A 27,401-nucleotide genomic window follows, 5' to 3' on the forward strand; every position below is an offset into this window, starting at 1 on the left:
TACAGGTGTAGGTGTAGGAGGTGAAGCTAGATATATCGGTAGTCCAAAAAGGCACCATGGGAACATGTGTAAAGCCAGCTGCCATCAGTGCCACCTCTAAACCCACATTAATCCATCACACAGCTCCATTAAGGTGTGTCCAATCATGATGCTGGAACAGCTCAACGATGTATACATTGGTGCTGTAGGAACGGGAAGCTATCTTGTCCTGGTCACCACCTGCGTCATATGATCCATCCCTGTCCAAACCGTTTCCCACCCCATTTACTATCACATGTCCCCTTATGAAATTTCTTATATAAAGACCCCAAGTCCTCTCTCACTTGTCTTAGACCTATATTTGGTTTTAAAATGCTGGTGGCTTTGTATGCTGCTCCTAAGCTTTCTTTAACTGAGAGTCTATACATTGCCCATGGCTAGTACCTAGCAGCAGCACTTTCTTCTTCCCAACACCTTACACATTCCTTGGCTTCCTGAATGCAGTCAAAGTGTGCTGCACATTTCCTGATCCTAGTCCTACCCAACCTCTTTTCCACTGATGTCTTGCAGTGCTAGATACTTGCTTTCAGCGTTGATATTAAAATGATAAGCTTGCGTTGTCTTCCTCCCTGCCTTCCCACCAACTGCCAGTTCCAAAACACCCTCCTCTACTCTATCTCACTTGATTCTAATCAGTTCCTTCGTTGCTTCCCCCAACTGTGTCCGAAAGGCGCAGATTTTCCTTTTCTATTCCTCAGTTAAAATGTTCCTACTGAATACTCTTCAGTTTCAAGAGATAGCCTCTTCCATTTTCTCAGTGTTCACATCACTGCATTCTTCCCATCGAAAATATTTCCTACAAGACTGACAAACCAATTGCCTTTTTCAATATCCTGTAACAGCTCCCACATTGAGCACTTATGTTCAGTTTCAAAAGAAGAACTAAATTGAACTTTAAAGAACATATCAAGTTTGTCAAGGACGTAAGATCGATTATTTGTAAACAAAAACTACACTAACAGTGCTTTGTGCTGTCACTGTTGTTTTTGGTACTAATTTTGACATATGACAGAAGAATGAATTAGTAGTTACTTCTCTTTTAGAGCTCGCATTACCAAGTTTGTTTGGTTATGTTCTTACACGTTTATAACACGGAAAATGTAGGCCTAGGTCGCGCCTCTCTACCTAATAAACACTATGCAACCTGCTGAGTAATACGATTTAGAAACGTTTAGTTACACTTTTATACCCAGAATAGATGCTACTGAAACTTATAATTGTCTGTATTTAACGAAATTTGTGCTATTAAAAAACCTTCAATAGAATTTTCCACGCTTATGTCGCGTAATGTTTCGGCCTACTTAGCCACAGTCGTGACTCCAGATAACACAAGTCGAGTTTTAGAAAAAACGCAATCGAAATGCTAAATATTCACTTGTGTAACAATAACAGATTATACAGTAGCTATACAAAACAAAATAAATTTAAATTTAAAACAATTTACTCTTAAATAAATATTTGTTTGTGGAGGAAATATACCTGTGTATCTCATTTGGCAGCCATCTTAGATTTTAATGACACTGACTAAGATGTCCAGTCATTCACAGATAAGACAAAACTGAAGTTGAGGGAGCAAAGCAAAATCAGATGTGCTCAATCCATTCTAAATATCCCTTTACAAATGAAAACACAGGTGTTCTGTCAAAATTCAATTCTTGGACCTCTCAGATGATGAGTGAAATAGGTGTTAATGTCAGTGGCATTGAGAAACAGCTGAAATTGCCAAAACTGGACAGAGCTCCGGGGCCCAGTGAGATCCCTATCTGATTCTACACCTAATTCTACATCTACATCTACATTTATACTCCGCAAGCCACCCAACGGTGTGTGGCGGAGGGCACTTTACGTGCCACTGTCATTACCTCCCTTTCCTGTTCCAGTCGCGTATGGTTCGCGGGAAGAACGACTGTCTGAAAGCCTCCGTGCGCGCTCTAATCTCTAATTTTACATTCGTGATCTCCTCGGGAGGTATAAGTAGGGGGAAGCAATATATTCGATACCTCATCCAGAAACGCACCCTCTCGAAACCTGGCGAGCAAGCTACACCGCGATGCAGAGCGCCTCTCTTGCAGAGTCTGCCACTTGAGTTTATTAAACATCTCCGTAACGCTATCACGGTTACCAAATAACCCTGTGACGAAACGCGCCGCTCTTCTTTGGATCTTCTCTATCTCCTCCGTCAGACCGATCTGGTACGGGCCATGTCTTTACTGTAATCTCTATAAATCCCTTGAAGAAGAAATAAATAACGCACCTACTAGTAGATGTGATCCACAAAGCTACTGTCCAATATCCTTGACATCCTTTTGCAGTAGAGTCTTAGAACATATTGTGAGCTCAAACATCATGTTAGATTAGATTAGATTAGATTCAGTTTTCGTTTCGTAGACCCAAAAATTGAGATGATTCTCCTGGGTGTGGAACATATCAGAAAGTATAACATAAAAACATAAAACATTTGAATATAATATCTAATACCTTGATCATTTGCCAGGGGATTGTCGAAATAGGTGATTCCAATGAGGTATACTGGAACAACTAATATTTACAGAATTAACACACTGTCAGAATGAAGCATTATCATGCACTATTAATAAATTTACCATACACAAAATACCTAATCTTGACTGTAGTGGCCAAGTGCTGTCAAAACTGAAATCTAACAGACATTTTCACTTAAGCTGGCTTAACAGTCTCTGTTTAGATACTCATCTATAGAGTAAAAGGAGTTGCCTATCAAAAAGTCTCTTGAACAGAATCACCTCCTTCATGCCAACGAGTATGGTTTACGAAAACATCGACTACGTGAAAGCCAACTCCTATCTTTCTCACATGACGCCCTGAAAACCATGGATCAAGGCAGCGAGACAGATGCAGTATTTCTCGATTTCCGAGAAACACTTTACAAAGTGTCATATTTATGCTGATTATCGAAAGTACGATGGTATAGGTTAATAATGAAAGCTTGTGACTGGATTGAGGTTTTTTTCTTAGAGAGGACACAGCATGTTGTTTTGTATGGTGAGTCATTGGCAGATGTTACAATAGCTGCAGATGTAACCCAGGGAAGTGTTATCAGCTGGGAATTTAACCCCTTTACTGTTACATTGGTTATAAATCATCCAGTACTCAGTTTTGAGCCATATCAACATCACTAGTACTTTATATTGTGTCCTCTCAAATTCCTTCACGCCTTCCACGTCCATTGACATCATATGCAATGAGCTATTGCATGTGTCAATCTCATTCCCTGTAGTTTTCGTCATCCTTCTCTTTTTGTGTTTATTTTCACTTAAAAATCAGCACAGCTACTACATTTACATCCCTTTAACTGATAACGCCAGTTCTGAACTTATCTTCTTCAGCAGTATTCAAACCATAATTATCACAATAAAGATAGTCTGTATCAAATCTTATTTACTCTTATGTTAAAAACAACTTCTTATATTTTATGTAGCTCATGGATGCACAGGTATCACGTAAAGGTCAAGGATGCTCCACTCTCCACCTCCTTTAAGGTTTCGAAGGAATGAAATAACGATTAAGAGTAACTCATGAAGCAGGCTGTATTAACTAATATGCTGGACTCGTATTCAGGAGGGACATGGTTCGTATCGCTTAAGGTCTATCCACATGCACTGATCTGTCTGCGCAGATGTTTGTGTGTGGAACAAATCGCCACAAATTTGGTGCGTCCATAAGACACAGTTACAGTCTACAGTTAGCTCGACAACTGTCGGTCTAGGTAAGAACTTTCAGTCCCAAGCGGTTACCATCTCGCAAAAGATATTTCTATGCTGAGGTCTATGTTCGCATCTAGCCTTAAAAATGCCAACAAAGTGTGAGTGGCAGAAAGAACGCTACATGGTCAAAATATTGACACATTAAGCGACAAACAGTTTTCACATATTTAGATTTGTTTTTGGAAGTTGTCCACCTTGAACAAGACACAGCTTTGTGTATTACACAAGGCAGATCATCTTCAAAAACAATTCTATCTGCAGGCAGTAACACAGAGGAAAGTGCTCCAATCTCAGGATGATTATTTCACATATTTACTTCGTAAGTTACATGGCTATACCGACGACTGGTGAAATTATTTGTAAAGGGACATATGATCATGAATATCTACTGACGCTCGTAACTCCTCATATAACACGGCAAAATACATGTATGAGAAGAGTATTTTCACCTGAACTGCTGATAATGATATTGTGATACCTGACAACAGGAATACATTCCAAAGATTTAGAATTTTTGGATACTAACGTCCAAACAATGCTGAGCCAAATAATACCTAACACATGCAAAGCTATATACACTGTTCTGATGAAGGATTTTATGAAAACAAGTAAACCATCTCAGTTATGGAAGATATCTACTGCATGAAGTTGCAGATAAGATTTCCTGATGTATTTGGAACTCTGTACATTTTAATAAATTATGGGAGTTGCCAATGATGATTCATTTACTTTGCTTCTGAGTGTCTGCGGTGTTTTGGTTCCCTGCTTGAAGTCTTCCAGCAACCTGTTATAAATTTTTTCAAAATATAAAACTCCATTCTGGACTCTAGATAGGGATTTATAATGTATATGGAATGTTTTACTTTTAATATTGTGGTAGTGAATTATACAGTTCACTTTTGATTCCTCTTCTCATAAGTAATATTTTCCGTAAGGGAATCAATATATTTACACAGAAGAGTAAGATTACCCATGTCCCTGAAGACACTGGTGTAAGATGTTTTGGGTTAGCAACTCATCACAATATTTCGACTGCGCTCTGATGTGGAATATTTTTTTTTTTTATTTCAGCTAGAGTGACACAAAAGATTATGGCTAGGAAAGTACTGAGTGAAAGTATGCTAGCAATCCCTTTTGCTGATCAACTTGATGAGAGAGATTTCTCAGTACAAAGCAGGCGATGAGTCCTACATTTTTCATATGTTCAGCAATGAAGTCCCGAAAGGTCTGACGCGTATCAACCATTTTAGGATTCACCGCGTACGCGTAGTCGATAGACACTAGACTGAACCATGTACTGGACAAACAGCTGACTCGAATACGTATAGCGCATCAGATTTGCAGCGCTCTCCAGTCCACATGCTCAAGTTTGTTTGCGCGGATGTGATTTGCTCCCACAGATTTGACCAATTTTGCTCAAACCGCCAGCTACAAGTTCCATGCTTGCACATGTCTCATTTCTGCGCAAATCATCTGTCCACACGACATTTCTGCGCAGGCGCTATGTGCACCAACATTTGTGCTGACAGGTTGTTCGTCTGGGTCGGTCTTCATTCGTTCATATTGATGTGCGTCTCAGTTGTTTCCTAAAATCATTTCAATTGAATGGGTTCGATCTACCTCCAGACCCTTATCCAAAAATGGTACCTATTCGCCTGTAAATAATTCCTACTCATCGCGTAATTCTCCGTGGCGACTTATATGGATCTTTGGCGATGGTCGCGTGGGTGTATTTTTGTAGTTGATCATGTTTGGAGTTTGCGTGTTTTTGTACAGTATAATTAAATTTTAAAACATGATACACAGGCTTCTCTCCAGTATTTAACGTAGTTTGTACATGTGCCCATACCATGAGGTAGTTTCGTAAATTACTGCAGAAACTGTCCGTAATCTGACAAATGTCAGAGAGGTTAACGTGTGATAATGCTATAGTGAGTGCCGAATGTATAATGACATTGCAGTTAAAACATGAACAGATTATTAAATGAAAACGGAATAACATGTTAATACTGAAGTTACGTGTATTGAATAAGTCCGGGAGACCTACAAATTATGCACACTACCTCGTCTATGACACAGAGCTGTTTAAAACAATGATCACTGATCATAATCACAAAAATGTACTGTAGATAAAAAGTTAGTCACCTTATGTAGTTGTAAACAACTCAAGAAACAGCAGACATGGATAAAATTCAATTATGTGAAAGCTTGATGAAGTGGGTAAGTACCGCAAGCGAGTATGTTTACAATTTTCTGATACTTGAATTGCCAGAAACAAAAGCACTGACAGCCGAAGTTCTGACAATAATGTTAGTGATACAGACCAGTCGATAGTGCGAAAGGGTAAAAACGTCATTAGCTGAAACGTGGTGCTGGAAGTAACATGTTTCCGTGGAACACCACTGTCGTTAGTCACGCCGTTTTGTGCAGTTACTCCAGTACTGCTTTCGTGTAATCCTGTTCAAACACTTATTAAAGCAGATAGGTCACAACTGTCATTCTAAGAACATTGGAACCGAATGCCCCTCGGTCTGTTATTTGAGAGGCATTGAGATTTGAATGAAGCGAACACTGCTGTTTTGTAGAATAAAAGCCACATTACAGGGGTCTCTTTTTTTTAATGAATTCTGCCGAATTGAAAGTTTCTTTGCTGATAACACAAATGAGTTACAGCTAGGACAAAAACAGCTGTGAAATTCATGTGTGCAGCAAAGTAAGAAAGTGGCATCAACAGGATCTCAACAAGGAAGCCATTCCCATTTTGTAGCGCACGTTCGTTGAAGTCATCTTAGAAACCGTGTTATCAATACACAGATGGAAAAAAAATACATAATTTGTAGGCAACCTTTTTTGTCACAAGTCCAACTGAATATATGGTTCTTTCCTGTATTTCTACTGCAAAGATAACTATCGTGTTATAATGCATTTGCTGTGTGAAGTGAATGTGTAGTAACCAAAAAAGTTGGGAAATTTTCACTGCACAAGTTTCGCATGCATTTCTCACCCGACACTAGCTCTTATGTGTGTGAGAAATAGTTAATATTGCCCAGTTTTTCTTATGGTAAGGGGATCATTTACTATAATGTGGATTAGCCATCATATCTTGCCAGTAAGGCCTCCATGGAATCTTGATTGTGATGACAGATTGATCTGTAGCATAGCTGGAGGTCAAGATTAATTTGGAAGGTGATAATTTGGTTGAGAGTTGGCAAAACCTTTGGAAGGTGATAATTTGGTTGAGAGTTGGCAAAACCAATGACTATGGATGCAGAATATAGGTTGTAGCAACTAATTGACCCATAATACAGCCTAATGTTTACATTCATGCAACATTTAATATTTCTTGCCATATTTTGCACATTTTCCATTATAAAAATTATAAATGCAATGTAAAATCAGATAACAAGTCACTGGAAAAGGAGTTTGAATAATGTTGTGTACATATATTGCACATAAACTATGAAAGGTGCAAAGGTGTCTGCTATGTAACTTTTACCATATATCTGTTTAAAAAAGGTAGTTGATATATGCAGTACCTCATAAGTAATGCATACTACACAATTAAAGATTACCTAGAGGGCTCAGAGTAGGGTTTAGTAATGAAAGTAAAAAACTACACCACCTTGTCACATTACAATACGCAATTGCATTGTAGTGCTTCTACAACCAACTGTGCCAAGATGTGTAGTGTATGACAGTAATGTCTTGTCATTCTCCTGAGCTCAATGTGGTGCTCGTCAGGGATGATGCTGAATCCCCATAGCAGTATTATAATAATGTTGAAGACATATTGTTCACATTCACAAAAGCACAGTTTATGGTTAACATTAGTAAGAACTTAAAGGAGAAGTTTCCAGACTTGACTTGTTATTCCTCATGGTGTGGGAAGCAGTCAGGAGCAGTTTTGGTGGAGGTGGAAATCTGCAAGTAGGACCTAAGTACTGTTACCTGCATTTTTTCCCCCACAGTGTCAACTCACAACGTTCATTGTATAAAGTTTCTGAGAGACATCTGATTATTAATAAACTTAGTACATTATACTGAAACATCCTTCAAGGAGGCCACAAAGCATGATTTATAATAAGATTTGAATAAGAAAAATGTTGAACTGTTGCCTAATGTACATTTTCTCAGCTAGTCACTGTGTGTATGGGTTTGAGTTGCACCATATCACTGTTGTTAACCAGAGACTGTTAGATGTGACTATACAACAAAATTACTTTCACAGACAGTGAAACAAGTGGCATTTTACTGTGTGCTGTAATAGATTTACCATTCATTTACACAAAATATCTTTAGCTCTGTAGAGAGTGCTTTGTTGGGGAACTTGGTGTTTTGAGGTGATTCTTTTCAGTCCATAATGACCCCTGTGGCAACTGTAACCAATAAAATAGTATGATTGAAGATGGTATATTAATTACTTGCGCTATTAAGTCAGTATCATGTAAAACAGGTTATCCAGTACACTTTGGTTTATTCAGAAATTGCTAATAAATGTCAGAATCTCTGCTGAAATTGATAGACTGCTATTAACTATCCAGCAGAAGGTCCTCAGGATTCTTCCTTTGCTCATCATCACTGGTGTTCCCCCTGTTTGAGCCACTAAGAATGCAAATGGAATATATGCAGTGCCTATGAGTGGCAATGTCACTTGAGTTCTCCAGTAAAGCAGACTTTATGTTCACAAGGTGTCAGATCTGGACTAAGCTTCTGCCCTTGTTGCTGATGTGTGATAAGTGTGTGGATGTTACTGTAGGATAGTCAGAGAGGGAGTAGTACATGTAGACTGTGGGTTGGAGTTTCATCTGGGTTACTGTAGTGGAAAACTGAGTAGGAAACTCAGCAAGGCCCTCCCACAGAACTGTAGGCTCTGCAAACAAGACAAGAGAACTGGGGCACTGATGAGCACACTGCCATGTGTTCCTAACCTCAGCAACAGTTATAACAGAGGAACTTCTCAATTTTACAATCACCTAACTCTATACTATTCCTTGTTGACATGTGAAATGAGTATTACTGATTATCACTTCCCAGTAAGGTCTTTGAGATGCACACAAAGCACAACACTGTCTAAATGAGTGTGCTATATACTAGTTTTTCAAAAGAATTTTGTATCCAAAGGGCTCTCCTATTATTGGTTAAGTACTAGCTTGATACTTTCTCGGGCTGTTTATTGGTTGTACAGTTCTTTCAGCTGTGCTCATTAGATCATAGAAAATGTTATGAAAGCAGAAAATGAGCACTTTGTGTAAAATCTGACAGCTGACTGTCAGTATAAAGAACTGTAATTTAATGCACACAATGAACAAGGATCATCATTTGATAATGCACACAATGATCAGTAACGACCTATGGGTATCTGGGTACCTATTCAAAACATTTCAAGATGGAATCACCACGTATATAATTGTGAAGAAGAGAAATGCCTGGATGAAACTTTCTGGACATTTCACAAGGGATTGTAATACATCCATGTAATAGGTTGCTTCCAAACCCCACATTTGACCAATTATTGGCTACTGTTTATCAATCTGAGTACTGTACTAAGTTCAAATAATAGCAGAAATAGTGAAGGTTAAAAGGAGATCAGTAAAATTCATTGTGTGTGTCACAGAATCTCAACCAACTCCACAGTAAGCAGTAACAGAGTCCATGCATCATTATGAGTCTAACATTTTGTGATTTCACTTTTCATTTTGGGTCATGAAATGTTATTTCCTTCCATGAACGTCTTGCTTAATGACAAAACTAGGATAATCGGGGTGTATGAAGAGTTCTTCTTGTGTACTGTCCCTAAATGGAGCTGTAAGGGAAGAGAAGTGTTGTGGTACACTATGAACCATACACCTACGATGACTTATGAAGTGCACACAAGGCTGGTCCAAAAACATTTTTGCACGTAAGTGACTTACTATTTTGTGCCCCCTTCCCCTGTTTTCCCTTGTATATTTTCACACCTAATTGTCATATGCACAGTATACGAATCTTACACTCAAGCTATCCTCACCCCATTCAACTTGGCAGCTGAAGCAGATGCTAATAATTGTGATACATCCTGTATAGAAAGTTTGCAGTTGTGGCATCTCTGGCACCCCTCTCAGTTTGGTGCCATAAGCGGTGGCTTTTGTCAGTTTGGCCTTAAACCAGCCCTGAGTGCACATGTAGAAATCACTCAATCTTAAAGTAATTGATGTACTACTTAGGTGATGTGGGGTGCATATTTGCAGTCTCCAGAGTGATATAATGTTATCTGGTCCATACAGAGTGTTGTCTGTTTGAAGTATCGTGGAAATAGGTCCAGGTTCATTAAAACAAAAATATTTTCTTTCACACATGTGGACTTGGGGGTTGTATCAACACACAAACAACAAAGGCAATGAGATAGGACATGTTTTCAGCAGCAAACCTGCTCTTATAAAAATAAATGTGTTCATATAAAAAATTATGCAGTATCCAGTCAGTTCAGAAGTCATCTTATCAATATAGATCTTTTGTTTCAAACTGGAAGAAGGACCCGTAGAACCTGGAAATCACTGGGAAGCTTGAAAAGTGCTGTCCACCTCATTTTAACTGATAGTATGAAAATATGAAGGTCTGTACTTGCTTTGTGGCACTAAATCAGAGTAATAAAGAGTTGCAACTGACACATTTTATGACATATAAGTACACTTTAATCATGTATTTGTAATATACTGTAAATGCAAATACAACATAGCATAAAATAAATGGTCCATAGCAAATACTGAAATATATATGAACACAACTCTTTTTTTTGTGAAACTCGGCAATTTTCACTGTTGACTCCCATATAAAATCACTGATAGGTCTTTTGATTTAAATTAATCACCTAAAAAGATGAATTATTTCATTTAGAAATTGCTTTATTCATATAATTTTGCAGTAGGAACAGTATTATGCTCCAAATATTGCTCTACATTTTTTGATGAAACCAAGAAAGGTTAGTTTGCTTTAGACATGACACACGGACAAGAGTTGTTGTTCCAGCTGGTTGTAGTAGGCAGGAACTGTAACACCTGTAGTAAAGTATGGAAAATAGCTTCTAACAATTCAAAGTCATTGCACAGCAACTGCAGAACATAGTGGAGGTGATTTGTCGTCATCTTCATAATCTATTTCAGCTTGTTGTTTCACAAGAATTGCACAGCTCACTAACATTTATTGATGCGTGGAAGTCAGGACATCATAGGCACAAGAAACAGTGTCAAAATGTTACACTTGCTGCAATATCTGATAGTATTTCATTCTCATTAGTGGAAATCACATCCTTCTACAACAATGGACAATATACAACTGGCATTTGCCAAGAAATTCAATGCAGTATGTTAGGTTACAACATTCCAGACAGAAATAAACATCCACATTGTTGTGCTACTTAGGGTAATCTTTGTAAGCACTACCAGAATTCAATTGCTGTACTTTAAAATCGGAGCAAGTCGGAGCACAGTTTCTCGACCACTGTTGGGCGTGTCTGTGAAACATTGTGTCTTGAAGGACTGGTATCTTTCCTTAACTACCCAGATAACAAGAGTGGGTATAAATACATTGCAGCACAGGATGTGCTACATTCTGATAGAAGGATGGCTGTTCAGATACAACAGTTGTTAGTGGGCAAATTCTGGGACACTTGTCACATCAGGTGACTAAGGTCCTTCTACATATTTGGTCTACAGATCCCTAGCATTTCAGGTGAGACATTGGTTCACAATTTACAAACAAAGGACACTTAGTGGGACTGGTGTACAATCTGGGAGGAAAAACACTCAACCAAATAAGAGCTTGGGTAGCTAGTCCTACCTACCAAGCTTCCATTGGTGAGGTTAAGAAAATGCATCCTATATTGCATGACATGTTTATACGAAAAATTTTCACCTTTGTGTATAAGCAGAGGTTTATGTAATTTTGGTAGGTGCGCTGAAAACAACCGTAAGAAATGGCACTCTTCTTATTCAGATTACTAGAACTTATCAAGTAGAAAATTTAATAAAGAACAATAATTACCCAGTTAAAGTTGAGCTGTACCCAACATTTGAAACCAATAAAGATGTTATGGTAAGCCATGCTTGTATATGTAAATGGAGCAGACTTCCTGAAAGATTGGAAACTAGAAAATGTCACAGTGTACACAACTTGATGAAAAAGGTTGAGTGCGTGCTAGAGAAAAAGTATATTAAAGCCAGTTTCACTGAAATCATCTGTGTTGTTTCAAAGGCCAACAGTTTTGTTGTAGGCCTACTACATTGACGTGTGTGTAAGGAACACACAACATGTAAAAAGTGTGGTAAGACAATCCCTGAACTGGAAATGTCAGTTTTCATTCTCACTTTCACACTTTAAGTAACCAGAGAAACACCATGCCTGGATTCAGGAAACCTCTAAGTTCACTCAAGAGAATTAAAGTAACATAGCAGATACTGTATGTTGAAGTTAAAATTTTCTAGGAAATGCAGCCATCTAGCTTTATTGCATTATTTGCATCTAAACTCATGAAACTAGCTGTGTGAATCATTGGCACAACACAAACAGAAATGGAAATTCCAGAACCAACACTTGCCAATGTAAGGCTAATAATAATAATAATAATAATAATAATAAACAAAATAGTCTACACTGTATAGCTAATTGACTGGGACAGTGATCATAAGTGGGAAGAGCACCTGGCAGAGGTGATCCACAAAGCTACTATTGTGTTTGTACCAAAATAAAATGTTTGCTAAGGATAAATGTTTGCTGTACAGTTAACTGACTGGTGTAGTGATCATGAATGGGTAGACCTCCTGGCAGAGGTGACTGCTGGCTATTTTAGAAGACAGCTTATTCGGTGGTGTAACAATGATTGTCAAATTAAGTTAATGGTCAAAGAGGCCTCACTGTGAAGAACCAGAAGTAAACCATCTACAGATGATTTAGAAGTGTATTCAATCTCAAGTGCTCAATCTAGAAAGATTTTTTTTAGTGAGGAGAAAGAGGCCATGATAGGAATTCCATTATTGTATAACACCATTCTACATTATGAATAAAAGTGTGGGACTCTATAAGGAGGACTTCAGGGAAAGAATAAATGGTCCATACTACTGTGCTGACTGATGTCACCATACTTTCCTCACCACAGGATATAGCCCAGGCAATGGCAGGATTCACACAGAGTGGGATAACAAATTTTGTAAATAACCGCTTGTGAGCAAATTCAGATTCTAGAATAATAATAGAAGTGAGGCGTCAGGTTCAACTTAGTATCAAAGGCTGGACAGAAAGAATGGGTGACAGACTCGTAGGTCCATACTCATTATCAGACAGATTAACAGGTACTGTTTATCACCAATTTCTGCATGACACATTACCTGGACTACAGGAGAATGTTACCCTTGCAAAAGAGACAACAGATGTGGTTTATCCATGATGGGGGACCACCTCTTAATCTACTACAGTAGGTAACATAAACGTTTAATGAGCAATGGCTTTTGAGAGGATGTCCAGTAGATGGCCTCCCAATTTACCTTAATATTAATCCTGTAGAATTCTAGCTTTGGGACATTTAAAAGCATTGGTGTATTCCCTATTCATAGACAGTTTGGATGTGTTACATGTAGGAATATGACCTAGAGTTGTAAAACAACATTTGCTACTGTAGACGATTGTCAGTAAGTGTAGACTACAGTAGTTTTCCTGGTAGCTTTCGTAAGTTAAGATCATAACCACATTATCTGCATGATAGGTGTGTTAATACCTATAGGGCATTACCTCATTTCGATTGCTTTGTTTGCATATGCTTTCGGTGTCCTACAAGTTTCCCCTAGAAATCGGAAGCAGTGAATCATCTAGAGACTGAGTGTGGATATATAAAGGACAATGTAATCCTGTAACATACAGAACTTTTTTTCTACATAGTTATCCTCCTGTCTACTACTTAAAAATAAATAGTATTTATAGGAAAATTGAAATTGTCATTGTTTAATTCGGGTTTTATTAGAAAATTGTTGATTTTTTAACATGAAACAGGGACATAGTAGTAAAAAAATAAAATGCAGTTTCCTCAGAAAAATGTAAACTTAACCAAAAAACCTGCTAAACAAAAACATTCAGACATCACTTCAATACTTCCTCAAGCCTATATAAAACAAATTTCTGTTATTGCTAAACAAATTTTGCATTATAATAGGAAATTCTTGCCTTTGATCATGATGAAGTTAGTTTTTTTTACTTATAAAATGCAATCTGTATTTTGTAAAGATGTAAAATACACAATGGACTAACACTGAGTGATTTGGGGTTCAAATTATGTGCAAAACAAAGAAACAAAAAATTAAGTGAAGTTGTAGGCTCCCAGTTCCTCTCTCACACATTGATTTATGTTGCTTTCACTACCAATACTACCAGTGATCCTACCATTTACTACATCATTTATGTACTATGTCAAAACTACTGAACTGTAGTTTTGGGAGGGCACAGCTCTAATATGACCAAATCCAAGGGCAGCTATGAGTGTTTGCATGAGTTCATGAGTTTCTGAGGAGGGGAACTGAGGTATATGTAAGAATGACTGGTAACCACATTAAGCACCTCCTGTAGTGTCAACTGACAGATGGCTGTGACAGGAAAGACTTTCCGATATCTCAACAAGTATTTGTGGACATATGTCTGTGGTACTTATTCCCTATTTTTGTCAAATAATATCTGTTGTAAGAGTATGGGAGACATTTTTTAAACATCTTGTATAGCGTAAAGAGCAGAGGGTCAATAAATAAAGCATAAATGGAAGACATAATTCCTCTCTAGAAGTTACCTATTAAGGTAGTGCTATAGTTACGACAGTGCTCTCATATTAGGGAGGAGTGATATTCGAATACCTGTATGGCCATCCAAATTCAAATTTTTTACTTTTTCAGAATCATTTAAGCTGACTTCTAACATGGTTCCTTCAACATTGCCACAGGCAGTATAAGTTTTTCACAATTAATCAGTATGAACTAATGATGCTTTGCTAATGACGGTGATGTCAAAAAGATGCTGAAAACCTTAACCACTTTTCTTCTTTTTTGTAGTAAATAATTTTTGACACTATTTTTTAAGTTTAACGTGTATGTTCTGCTGTATTTACCGTAGGAAACTGGAACTTCTCTGTCAATGGGTTATGACTGGATTTATGCACTTAAACACCATGGTTAAGTTTCTAATAATTGAAGCTAATGTTTCACCACATAAAAATTTTAATATGTGGTTAGTGTAAAATATTATCCTAGTGGAATGACTCCTCTGAAAATGCGACCACTAATCACAAGTATTTTATTGTTTTAAAGGCACTTAACAGCTGTAGATTCTATTACAAGCTGAAAAATTGTATTAACTGTGTAAGTTGTAAGACCAACTGGGAATTGCTGACAATTGTGGTATGACCTGACATTGATGTCTGTCAGTCTGCCACAGAAATGGCTCTTGATTTATTACACAGTGCATATTTCACTGAGAACATTTCTATTTGTAATATTTGAACTTGAAACATTTATGGTACAGCATTAAATTTTATTTTTAAGGGTGCTCATAAAATTTGTTGTTTTGAAATTCATTTTGACTGAATATACTGGATATTAGCCTACCTTCTCAGAGTATTGTTACTTCTTTGAAACCACATGAATCATTTCCATTTCCCATTTTAAAATGTGATTTATTATAATATTTGCATCATGTGAAATACTGGTTCTCTCTCTCTCTCTCTCTCTCCTCTCTCTCTCTCTCTCTCTCTCTCTCCCTTCCCCCCCCCCCCCCCCCCCCCCCCTGTCTTGGCAATATTCTGTATTGATTTTCTGCTATTTGAGCTTCTGGTTTCAGGTACATCATTTATAATATCCATCAGGAACATTACTTGTTTTATCTCATGTATGTGATGAGACTCCAATGCCCATAGTTTGTCTGGTACTTTAACTTTGATAGGATGGTAGTCTTGGGTTTAAAGAAGAAATTTCCTCTGTTTGTGTACTTAACTGGATTTTCCCCTAAACTCATGGAAAGAGGTTTTGTGCCTCAGAGAATGCAGTGGACTCCTTCAGTTTTTACCATTTTAAGTAAACAACAAAATTTTCTGATATACTGTTTTAAAGTGTTTGTCTGTGCAAAAACAGCTTTCTTTGTTTACTTCTTAACAAACTGAGGCTGTCTTAGATTATTTTATTCGTTAGGAGTGCTCTTGTACTCAAGCTTTTCCTCAGTTTTATGGTGATTTAAATTGATACTTTGATTTCCCTGTTATCTGCACAGGCTGGGTTAAGCAGAGATGCAGTTTTACTGTTACAGTAGCTTTTTCCTAAATGACTACTTAGTGTTATTTACACCAATACATGTCAATTGTGATGTTTGCTGAGCCCTCGTCTGAAATCTAGTGGACCAAATTAGATGTCATAATGGCATGAAATTCCTTGTTTACTTCCATTGTCTTGTTGCAATCTATTTAGTAGCTGTGCTCAGATGAATACTTCTAGAATGTTTGCTATGTGTTGTAACTGTAAGATTCAATTATAAATTATCACAGTAACAAAAATTTTTTCTTGAATTCTATCTGTACAAACATTGTTGAATCAATCTACCTAGAAATCATTGTATGCAATCTATGCTATAAATATGTGCCTTATAGAATCCTGCCAGAATCTGTAATATGCCACTTTTATGATTGTCGGTATTTGTATAATTTAATTCAGCTTTCCCACCCATCATTCATGACTGGAACATAGACGTAGATGTGGATTTTCTGCAACTTTGATAGCTTTACTTCCACAGTGAAAATTTTTCAAAGTATATGAAATTTCACATATAACAAGAAAGTGGCTGTCATATTTTGTTTGGGTTGTAAGCAGATGCAGCTTTTGGGGTTAGAGGCAGGGGAAAGGGAAGGGAACATTAAATAAATGGGGATCAGTGTAGCTACAGCAAAGCCACTGTAACTGTGTAATTTCCTGTACTCGATCCTGATTTTTACCAATAGAAGCCTGCTGTGGCTAGAGGGTCATTGTGTTTTTTTTTTATTAATATTATATTTTAGTATACTTTAGTGTCAATGGAAAATTGTGTGTACATGCTGGTGCCACAAATTGGAAAGGTGAAAACGTTGATGCAATTCCACATATGACAGAGTGCTTATCAACTTATGGGTTGTGCTAGTACTCCGTGAACGACATTGAGCATTTTGCCGCACCAAAATATTAGTAAGTCATAAAATGTAGGAGTATATTTAGTATGTTTTCTGTGAAGCAACCTAGTATCTTTGTTTGATGCAAGGAAAACAAATTGATTCAGCATTTGGAACTACCTGGAAATGTATAAACTACAGAAGATTAACTTTAGTACTTTCATTGCTTTGAACATTCTAATACATATCACACTTTGGTGAAGGATGTAGCAATAGCAGCAAAATTTAGCTAGTTTCCAGTAAACAGCAGATTAACATTCTTCTTAGACTTTCTCCAAAAGTGTTTTAGCTTAAAAATTTCAAAGATTAAAGAAGTTGTTGTTTCTTGCCGACAGCTACAAACCTTCGATGTTGACGCACCACATTCAACAGTGGAAGAAGTCAGTGATGGTGTTGCAATGGCTCAAGCATTGGCACAGATGTAAGTATGAGTATCAGTTTCATAACCCCTCATTTTATTGTGTTGTTTACCAAATGAATCTTGTAGTTAACATTATTTCATGCAAATGCGCCAAAGGTAACCATTATATTACATCTGCAGTAGGAAGAATTATTGATTTTAACTGACATATGCACTTCCCTTGCCACATTTTTATCTGTGAACATGAAGGCTAATCTCAGGAGCTAGTATAGGGATGTTAATGTGGTTTTCACTGATAGCTTGACTCATTCACAAGGAAGGTTTGTGTGTATAATTTACAAAGTGTGCTTTTTAAGTGAGTACTATTCGAGAGCTCAGAGGACCATTGTCTTGTGATGTGTGTGAGGCCCAATAGTTTACTTGCATTGGTGTCAACATCAGGAAATGATTAAATATAGCAAGATTATGGAAAACATTACAACCGTGATAACAGAAGTGAGTGCCTGGTTGAGTATTACATATCAAGATATGCAGCTCTATATGAAGCAGCTGGCAACCAAATACAACACTGGTTAATCCAGCAACATGTGTTTGTTGACCATGTTCCACTACAGTCATCCTGCCTGCAACAGCAGCAACCAAAATGTTGGTAGTGTATCACACATGATGCGGTCACACCCCCAAAAGGATTTTATTGCAGTGGACAGCTGATGCCTGAGAGAAGCTCAGTTCATTTGATAAGCCACCATTTTTCTCCACTCTACCATTGGGCTTGTGTGCATTTGATACTGGGCATGTGTGGTTGTGGGGCCATTGTGAATAGTGGCAGTTATATGACATGGGAAATGTTGTCATGGCATGGACATGGATCTCTTGTACCTGTTGTGGAATGCATGATTGTTTTCAGTGTTGTGATATCTGCATGTACCTGCTATATTCACAATCTTCAACTTATAGACATTTCCAATTTTAGATGGATCTTTCCAAATAAACTTTTTTTTTTAAGTTTTAACATTCAAAATGTAATAAATGTCTGATCTTACTGCATTTCGATTTGGTAATATGAAACAGTATTGACTTAAGTTCCCCTGACCACATCAAGATTGCTCTCCATTGAGACTAAATTTTGTGACAATCAGGATTTTTAGAACAGTTGTAGAGTCACATCTGCTTAAATTTATTTATGAAAAAAATCTCTGTGTCCTAGAGTCCTGTGTAAATTAAGTTTGGCATAATAATCAGCCATTTGGCATCTATTGCTTGATAGAGGCCTTCTTTATTTTGTGTCCATTACTGCCATAATTACATCTTCTACTACAGTCTGTTCCCTGATACATTTGTTTATTTTGCTGCCTCCCCTGAAAATTCCCAACATAAATCTCTCCATTGATCACTGAGCAACTCTCAGTATTTGAAAGATTTTTACATTGTAACTCCATCTCTCAGTGACATAAGTAAGAATTGGTGGTGACACACACTGATCGTAAATTTTCCACTTGTGTCACATTGGTATGTGCTCACAAACTTGCTGTATTAAATTTTTGCATTCATTATTGAAGTTACTTGCACTAAGAAAAAATAAAATGGGGATCTGAGGTGGTCCCTTTTTTAAATAGCTTTTTGATGGTTTTCAGCCTTATCTTCAGGTGGGGACAGAGATTAACATTTCTATTTCTGCTTCTTGTGGTCAGGCATCTGCTTTGCTTTTTGTTTTGAAATCGTTCCATCAAGGTGCATTCTTGAGGGATTAAGAAGGTATGATGCAGATGCACTAAGTTACTGATTGCATTAAGAAAGCGAAGCTGTCCAAAGAGTATATGGAACAAACAGGCAGTGCCTTGTGTGTCAAAGAATGTTGAATAATAAGACAAAGATACAGATAACATGTCAAAGATTTGTATCAACCCTATACACCGAATCAAAAATACAGATAATTTATACAGTGATGTTTTCATTATTATAGGGTTTTTAAATGAACAAAGTATTTTTTAAAGTCATAACATAGTTTTGACAAATTTAAACTATTGATGAGTCAGTTTAATATATTTAATTTCTGTTATTAGAGATGAAGATGCAGTAATAAGTTATTTTATATCGTTTAGTACGCCACCAAAACTTTTCAAAAAGTTTATGAGTAGTGTCTTATCTGTGTTATTTAAATAGTCTACCTATGTTTGGTCTTGTGTATGAGTGTTTCTATCTCAACTGGTTCATTTTCTGGCTTCTGAAGAGCCAAAGAAACTGGTACACCTGCCTAATGTCATGTAGAGCCCATGCGGGCACGTAGAAGTGCCGCAGCATGATGTGGCATGGACTCGATTAATGTCTGAAGTTGTGCTGGAGGGAACTGAACCATGAATCCTGCAGGGCTGTCTATAAGTCCATAACAGTACAAAGGAGTGGAGATCTCTTCTGAACAGCACATTGCAGGGCATCCCAGATATGCTCAATAATGTTCATGTCCGGGAAGTTTGGTGGTCAGCAGAAGAGTTTAAACTCATAAGTGTGTTCCTGGAGCCACTCTGTAGCAATTCATCTACATCTACATTGATACTCCGCAAGCCACCCAACGGTGTGTGGCGGAGGGCACTTTACGTGCCACTGTCATTACCTCCCTTTCCTGTTCCAGTCAATTCTGGATGTTTGGGGTTTCGCATTGTCCTACTGCAGTTGCCCAAGTCCATCGGAATGCATAGTGGACATGAATGGATGCTGGTGATGCTTACGTACATATCACATGTCAGAGTCGTATCTATACGTATCACTCCAGCTGCACTTGCCCCACACCATTACAGAGCCTCCACCAGCTTGAACAGTCCCCTGCTGTCATGGGGAGGGGGGTGGGGGTGGGGGGGTCCATGGATTCATGAGGTTGTCTCCATACCCGTACACATCCAACCAAGACTCATCCGACCAGTCATCAACAGTCCAATGTCAGTGTTGAGGGGCCCAGGCGAGATGTAAAGCTTTGTGTTGTGCAGTCATCAAGGGTATGTGGGTGGGCCTTCAGCTCCGAAAGCCCATATCAATGAGGTTTCATTGAATGATTCGCATGCTGACTCTTATTGATGCCCAGCATTGAAATCTGCAACAATTTATGGAAGGGTTGCACTTCCGTCACGTTGAACGATTCTCTTCAGTCGTCATTGGTTCCATTCTTGCAGGATCTCTTTCTGGCCGCAGCAATGTTGAAGATTTGATGTTTTACTGGATTCCTGATATTCACGGTATGCTCGGGAAATGGTCATACGGAGATGCTGTGTCTCATTGTTTGTGCGCCGACTGTAACACCACATTCAAACTCACTTAAATCTTGATAACCTGCCATTGTAGCAGCAGTAGCCGATCTAACAACTGTGCTAGACACCTGTCTTATATAGGCATTGCTGACCACAGTGCCGTGTTCTGCCAGTTTGCATATATCTGAATTTGAATACACATGCCTATACCAGTTTCTCTAGTGCTTCAGTGTAGACTGTTATCTGTGTTGTCAAATGAATGCCTTATGTCATAAATGTGAGTAGCTGTTGTGCATTTAATGGGGTGTTGTGTGTAAATGGATTGATATGTTCTTTGAATGTAATCTTGAAGCTTCAGCCTTTCTGTCCAACAGGTACTCATTACACTTAAATTCGCGGATGCCACAGTTGCAAACTTTGTCTATGCTTGTTATTTTCTTGTGTGGTGGTCTATTACAAAATATATTATTGGCAGCGAAAGCAGTTCTTACATTATATGGCCTAAATACATTAGCAACACTGTGAAATGGCACAAAAATCTAGAATTCAAACTGTTCTGAAATCTGCTTGTTTGTTCTTTTTTTTTGTTGACACAGACCTGACAGTTCCGTATCATATGTTTGATGGCAGAATCAACACTGGGCCAATAAATGTGACACCACAATAGTGCCTTTGTTTTGCACATACCACAATGAACTGTGGGCAGGGGAGTAGTAGGAGTGGGATCATAACTCAACATTGAGAGTCATCTGGGGCTAATAAGGGGCACTGTCAGCTATGTTAATTGAATATCACATAGAAAAAAGATCTGCCGTGCTGGATCTGTTCTCTCAAGTAAATGCCAGCCTTGCTGCACAGCAGACAACACCCTGTGAAGCAGCTGGTTGTGGTCCATTTTTGTCACTACCACATGCCATGATTGGTAATTTGTTGAGAGAGTGTTGCTGGTTAGTGTCCAAGGCAAAAAGCAATGTCTTGTACCTTTCAAATTCTGTATCTGGTCCACAAGGCAGGAGTGAAAGAACATTCATGTTTGTATGCTGTGTGGTAGACTGATAGTGAATTTTGTAATTGTAATTACTAAGAAACAATGCCCTCTATTCCAGGCATTGCAGTGTCTTACCAAGAAACTTAAGAGTGGAGACCAAACAATAAAACTAGAGGCTAATGATCGATGATCAACTGAAACTTTCGCCTCTACAGATAAACATCAATTTTATTGACATACCTGATTACCATCTCCTCTTTCTTAGTTTGCAACTAGTTTTGATGGCCTGCAGTTAATGTTGTGGTTGGAGACACAGTAGGTTGTTGTTACATGCTGTTGTCATATCTGTCAATAATACTCCGCCAGCACTGAATCCGAGTTGTTGGTAGCTAGTGTAAGGCATTTGTCTGTGGTGCTCATGCTTCTGTTTTCACAAATTTAACTCCCATTCTTTTTGGATTATTGATTGAATGAGAGTTTGAACAGCCCCCATCATAAACGTTGTAGAATAATTAACTTTGCATAGAATGACTACAAGACTTTTAATTTCTTAGGGACTGGCAAGTTGATTTATTGCATCTACACGGTCCTGTGAGGTTCAGTATGTTATACTTGGTTCGAAAAAACTAAACTTATCGAACGGGCAATGCAGACCATAGGCTTGAAGCTTCTCAACTAATGTCCGTATGTTTTGTAAATGCTGCTGCTGTCCCCTGTTACGTTTATGTCATGTAAATTGTTTTTACTAATGAAATACCATGAATCTGTGGTTCAAGGTACTTCTGAAATTTTTTGCTAGCACCTGTTGTCCTAAATGGTAATATGTTATATTGACACATGCTGAATGAGGTGTTAATCACTAAAATTTGCTTAATTGTAGTATTCAGAAGTACCTACAAATAGTGGACAGTGAAAAGTATTTTAGAAAGATTGTGGCCCCAACCAGTTTAGCTAATAACACCTCTGGTCTAGGAATTTGATACAAATCTGTTTGACTGCACATTAACAGTAGATTTGAAATCAACACATGTTATGATTGAAGTATCTAGTTCTGCCTTAACTTTACTGCACATGGTTAATGTTCTGATTGATCTGTTAGACTTTATTTGTGACAACTATTTTCATTGCACACTGGTTTGAATGTACTGGAGATAGTAACTTGTAACTTATCTAGTTCTGCATTAACTTCATTGCACATGGCAAATGGCACTGTAAAACTTTGTTACTGCAGATTGCTTTAATGATACGTTTGCTTAAAAAACTATTGCACCATCTAATGTAAGTTCAAACGGTTACTTATACTGAGCACATATTGTATCGTGTCCTTTGAACAGAATTGCGATTGAAACCAGAGTTACTTGGTGTTGAATTTTTAAACCAAAAAGCACAAAAGTGTCTAATCCAAAAATGTTAGTTGCTGTCCCACAATTTACTGCTGACAGTGGTAGCTGTCTGCATACATTTTTGTACTTAGCTTGGACTGAGATTTTGTGCAGCTCTTGAGTGACAACTACAGGCAAAGGCTGCTGGTGATTGATGTTGCTGGCCATCATCCATGGCAAACTTTCTGAGGTGACCTGGCTTTTAGCATGCAGGACATGTGACTTCACAGAGTAGGCAGTGACATTTCTTATGCCTGGTGATAGTTAGGACATGTTGATGTAGATGTGGATGTGGATGTAGATTTATTTGGGATTGTTTTTCTGGGCCTGAGGATAATGATGTGGGGGGGGGGGGGGGAACTTTTTTGTGAGCTTCTGTTCGCTTTGTAAAGGACAACTATGAGCTAAGCATTTTTTTTCCTGTATGTATCTACTGACAATAGGGAGGATGAATTGCTCACTGCTGATCTAGCTACTGTATTCTGCAACCAATTACTCAGTAGTTCAGTTGATGACAGTGATAAAAGTGTGATTAATTTATTGATAAAACATTTGGGGAAATGTCATCACAGGAGGGAAATGAACCAAATGTGCATTTGGTGTGAGTCCCAAAGGAATTGTCTGCCAGTTGGAAGAGGCCATCCCACAAGCAATTAAGTGCACAGATTGGAGTCACTTGGAGCTCACTGGCACCACTGATGCCAGTTGCCTGGGTTCTGAGATCTTTCTCAGTTCTGGAGATTTACAGAAGTGTTGAAGACAGCTAACCCCATTCGTGAGGTTTCTGCACAGCTGTTGATTTACAAGATCATTTCGAGGACTGATCGAGGCTGTCTGATGTAGAGCCAAGTGGAGGATCTGATCCAGAGGCTTTGCTGGTTCTGTGATGAGATTGACTGTACAGTACTTGACCTGTTCTACGCAGTGGAGACTAATAGACATACCACACACTGCACACAGCAGAGACAGAGCAGAGGCATGCCAGAGAAGGAGAGCCTCCACAATTTATGTATAAAACTTGTGTTTGACAGTCAGCTTCTTTTATTTTAAACCCAAATATTGACCAGTTTCAGTTGTACGCCATCTTCAAGGATAAGGGTTAAAATGGTCTAACCCACAACATTACATTTGTCATTACTTCAATAATGTCCAGAGCATCTCATGAACATCAATATACAACACAGGACTTTTAGAAGCAAAAACGCTGAGGTGGACATGGGCCCACTGAGTACAAACCAGCTTCTCTCACTTGCTCTGTGTAGGTGCAGAGGCACGAGTGAAGCATTTCTTATGACATCAAAATTCAAGGAATGTTAATGCTCTGTTCAGTGGCAGTTATCAGCTTTAAAAAGAGGACAATACTAAACCGATGAACAAATTATGATGTTTATGTTCATATTTCATTGTGAAGATCCAGTTGAAATAAATAAATAAAATAATAATTAAGTTAGTATACTACAATTCCTCTGTCACTTGTTTGACATTTATTGCATCAAGTTATTCCTTGTATAATCCAGATGACTGGTATCATAAAGCGCTGAAAACTCAGTAGTGGCAGAGCACAGCCTGATGGAACAGCTGACACAAGCCAAGAATGCAGACGTCAAGTGTGACAGAGGCAGAGGAAAATGTGCTGCTCAGACAGAGTGATGGATGGCTGCCCCACTTGGCTGCCTGCTGTGTGCATCAGCTGAATCCTTATGCAGTGCCTCATTGGAGTGTGTGCTTTATAAGTGTCAGATCCCCTCCGCTCTGCCTCTGCTGCATCCAGTGTGCGGCAAGCCATGAAGTTGTGTTTGATAAGTCAAGTGTGCACTATACTTGGTTGACTGATAATGTGTGGAATGTACAATTTTTTATATATAAATCTCTCAGAACAGGGCTGGGTAGGCTCAGTGGTACAGACTGACCATTGTGTCATACTCAGCTGTTAGGCGTCACTGGATGCCATTAAGGAGGTGGATCAGTAAGTGCATCAATCTCTAGACTGTTGTCAGTTTTTGTGACCAATGCCGCTACTCCTCAGTCGAGTAGCTCCTCATTTAACCTCACAAGGGCTGAGTGCACCTCACTTGCCAACAGTGTTCGGAAAACCCGGACCCTGTGAGATCCCCTTGAGAGAGAGAGAGAGAGAGAGAGAGAGAGAGAACAGTATCAAATAAACAAATTATTTCAGCAGACCAGTTAGTAAATCCAGAGATTGAGAATCTCAAAATATTAGTTGTTATTAGACAGAGTATACACAGCAAAGTCGCAGAGCTCACATCTCTCACAGAAATCAGTCACCCCCACTTTATACTAGGAACTGAGAGTTGGTTGAAACCTGAAGCAGAGATTAGGAATGTTTATCAGAAAGATAGCCTCCAGGAGGAGTGTTTATTGTGACAAACTAATCATTATTTTTAGTGAAGTCCCCAATGAATCTGACTGAACTAATATGACCAAAAGTAACGGGTTGCGGGATGTAAATTAATAATCAGAAAATCACCAGATTTAGACACACTAGTTGTAGAATCATTCAATGGTAACCTAAATTTGATAGCACCTAAATACCATGAGCATATGCTAGTAGTGGATTGTGACTTTACCTAGTGCAGTATTGACTGGGAAAACTACACATAAATTATCAGCATTATGGACAATCACTCTTTTGAAGTCCTAACTGAATGCACTTTTTGACAGCATCCTCGATCAACTAATCCGTCAACCTGTATTCAAAAGAAATATTTCGGAACTTGTAAGTGCAAATAGACCTGATCTTTTCGAGAGTGTCACGAATGAGAGGAGGATTAGCTACCATATGTTATTATAGGGGCAAAAGTCACCAGAGGCAAGATGGTCATCTAGAAAGCTATGAGAGGCTGGCTGAACAAAAAGACAATCACTACAACTTACTTAAATGAGGAACTGAGAGCATTTAGTTGAGATCTGACATACACAGAACAGTTGTTAAAATGATCCAGGGAAATACAGGTAGCAGTTTAAAGGCACATATGAAGTGAGAGATCACTGGGCATCCAGCTAAGTATGAAGGTTCATGTGACTTAGTGTGATATTACATCTTGGCATTTTGTGATCAATCTCACTGAGAAATCTTTGGATGATACTGCTTTATATGTGATAGGGAAAGATTTCAGCTTCACACTGGCACTCAGTCATTTATTGTTTGTTGATGTGTAAGTATTTTGAAACTACTTTAGGACTCTGCTGTGGAGGCTGTAGAGAAGCACACCGTATGTTGATTCCAGCATGTTCACTTTAATATGAGAGTCGTCCACAAAGTAAGTTCCATTTGGTTATATAAAATAAATGTGTACAGATACAGAAGAAATATGTATTGTACAAAAGTCTACAACTGTTAAACTACTTTTCTACATAGCTTCCAAAATTTTGTAGGCACTTGTCATAGCTTGGCACTTCATAGAAGGTTGCCACCTGTGTATTCAACCATGTGGTAACATGTTCTTTCAGCTCGTCATCATTGTTGAAGTGTTGGCCACCAAGGACAGATTTTAGGTGTAAGAAGAGATGAAAGTCGTTAGGAGCAAGGTCTGGGCTGTACGGAGGATGATTAAACGCGTCCCAGTGAAATTGCCATAAGAGTTGTTTGATCACATTCACCGTGTGAGTTCGGGCATTATCGTGAAAAAAAAAACACCTTTTGACAGTAATCCTCAGTGCTTGTTGTGTATTGCACGACGCAATTTGTTAATGGTCTCGCAATAACTATGTGCATTGATTGTTTGGCCTCGTGGTAAGAAATCAAGCAGCAAAATGCCTTTTCCGTCCCAAAAAAAACGGTGCACATGACTTTTCAAGGCCTCAGGATTTGCTTAGGCTTAACCTTTGTTGGGGATGAAGTGTGCCTCCATTTCATTGATTGCCGTTTTGTTTCAATGGTGTCGTATGATACCAAGTTTCATCCCTTGTGACTATCCGAGAAAGAAAAGCATCACCTTCTCCATTGTAGCATGTCAAAAACTGAAGTGCACTGTCCATCCATTGTTTTTTGTGGTGTTCAGTAAGAATTTTGGGTACCCAACATAAGCAAAGTTTTTGAAATTTCAGTTTTTCAGTAACAATTTCATGAATTAGTGATCGTGAGATATGCGGAACTTCCATAGCAAGGGCACTAAGTGTAAACTAGCAGTTGTGCTTAATCTTCTCTTCAATTGTGTGAACCAGTTCATCAGTAACCACAGACGGGCGTCCACTTCGTTCATCATCATGCACTTGATCACATCCTTCATTGAACAGTCTGACCCATCTTCTAACCATTGAATCACTCATAGCATTTTGTCCATAAACCTCACAGATTTGCCGATGAATTTCCTTTGGTTTAACTTTCTTTGCATTTATAAAATGAATCACAGAACTGATTTCACACGCTGCAGCATTTTCAATTATGGCTGACATTATAAAGAAGCACTACAAAGCACCGTTGGTAGCAGCGA

The 27,401-nt window shown here is 38.3% G+C and overlaps 1 protein-coding gene across 2 annotated transcripts in view; it reads left to right on the forward strand.

Moving 5' to 3' along the window:
- The first annotated feature begins 5,539 nt into the window (after positions 1-5,539).
- The window catches only part of LOC124555702 (protein Hook homolog 3-like), a 185,081-nt gene continuing 163,219 nt past the window's right edge, over positions 5,540-27,401 (forward strand). For both annotated transcript variants that reach the window (XM_047129705.1, XM_047129706.1), the window contains exons 1-2: positions 5,540-6,002; positions 17,313-17,398. In XM_047129705.1, coding sequence (XP_046985661.1) covers positions 5,964-6,002; positions 17,313-17,398 — 125 coding nt within the window. In that variant the 5' untranslated portion in view covers positions 5,540-5,963. The remainder of the gene's footprint in view (positions 6,003-17,312; positions 17,399-27,401) is intronic.

This window comes from Schistocerca americana, chromosome X (genome assembly GCF_021461395.2).
Source record: "Schistocerca americana isolate TAMUIC-IGC-003095 chromosome X, iqSchAmer2.1, whole genome shotgun sequence".
Lineage (NCBI taxonomy): Eukaryota > Metazoa > Arthropoda > Insecta > Orthoptera > Acrididae > Schistocerca > Schistocerca americana.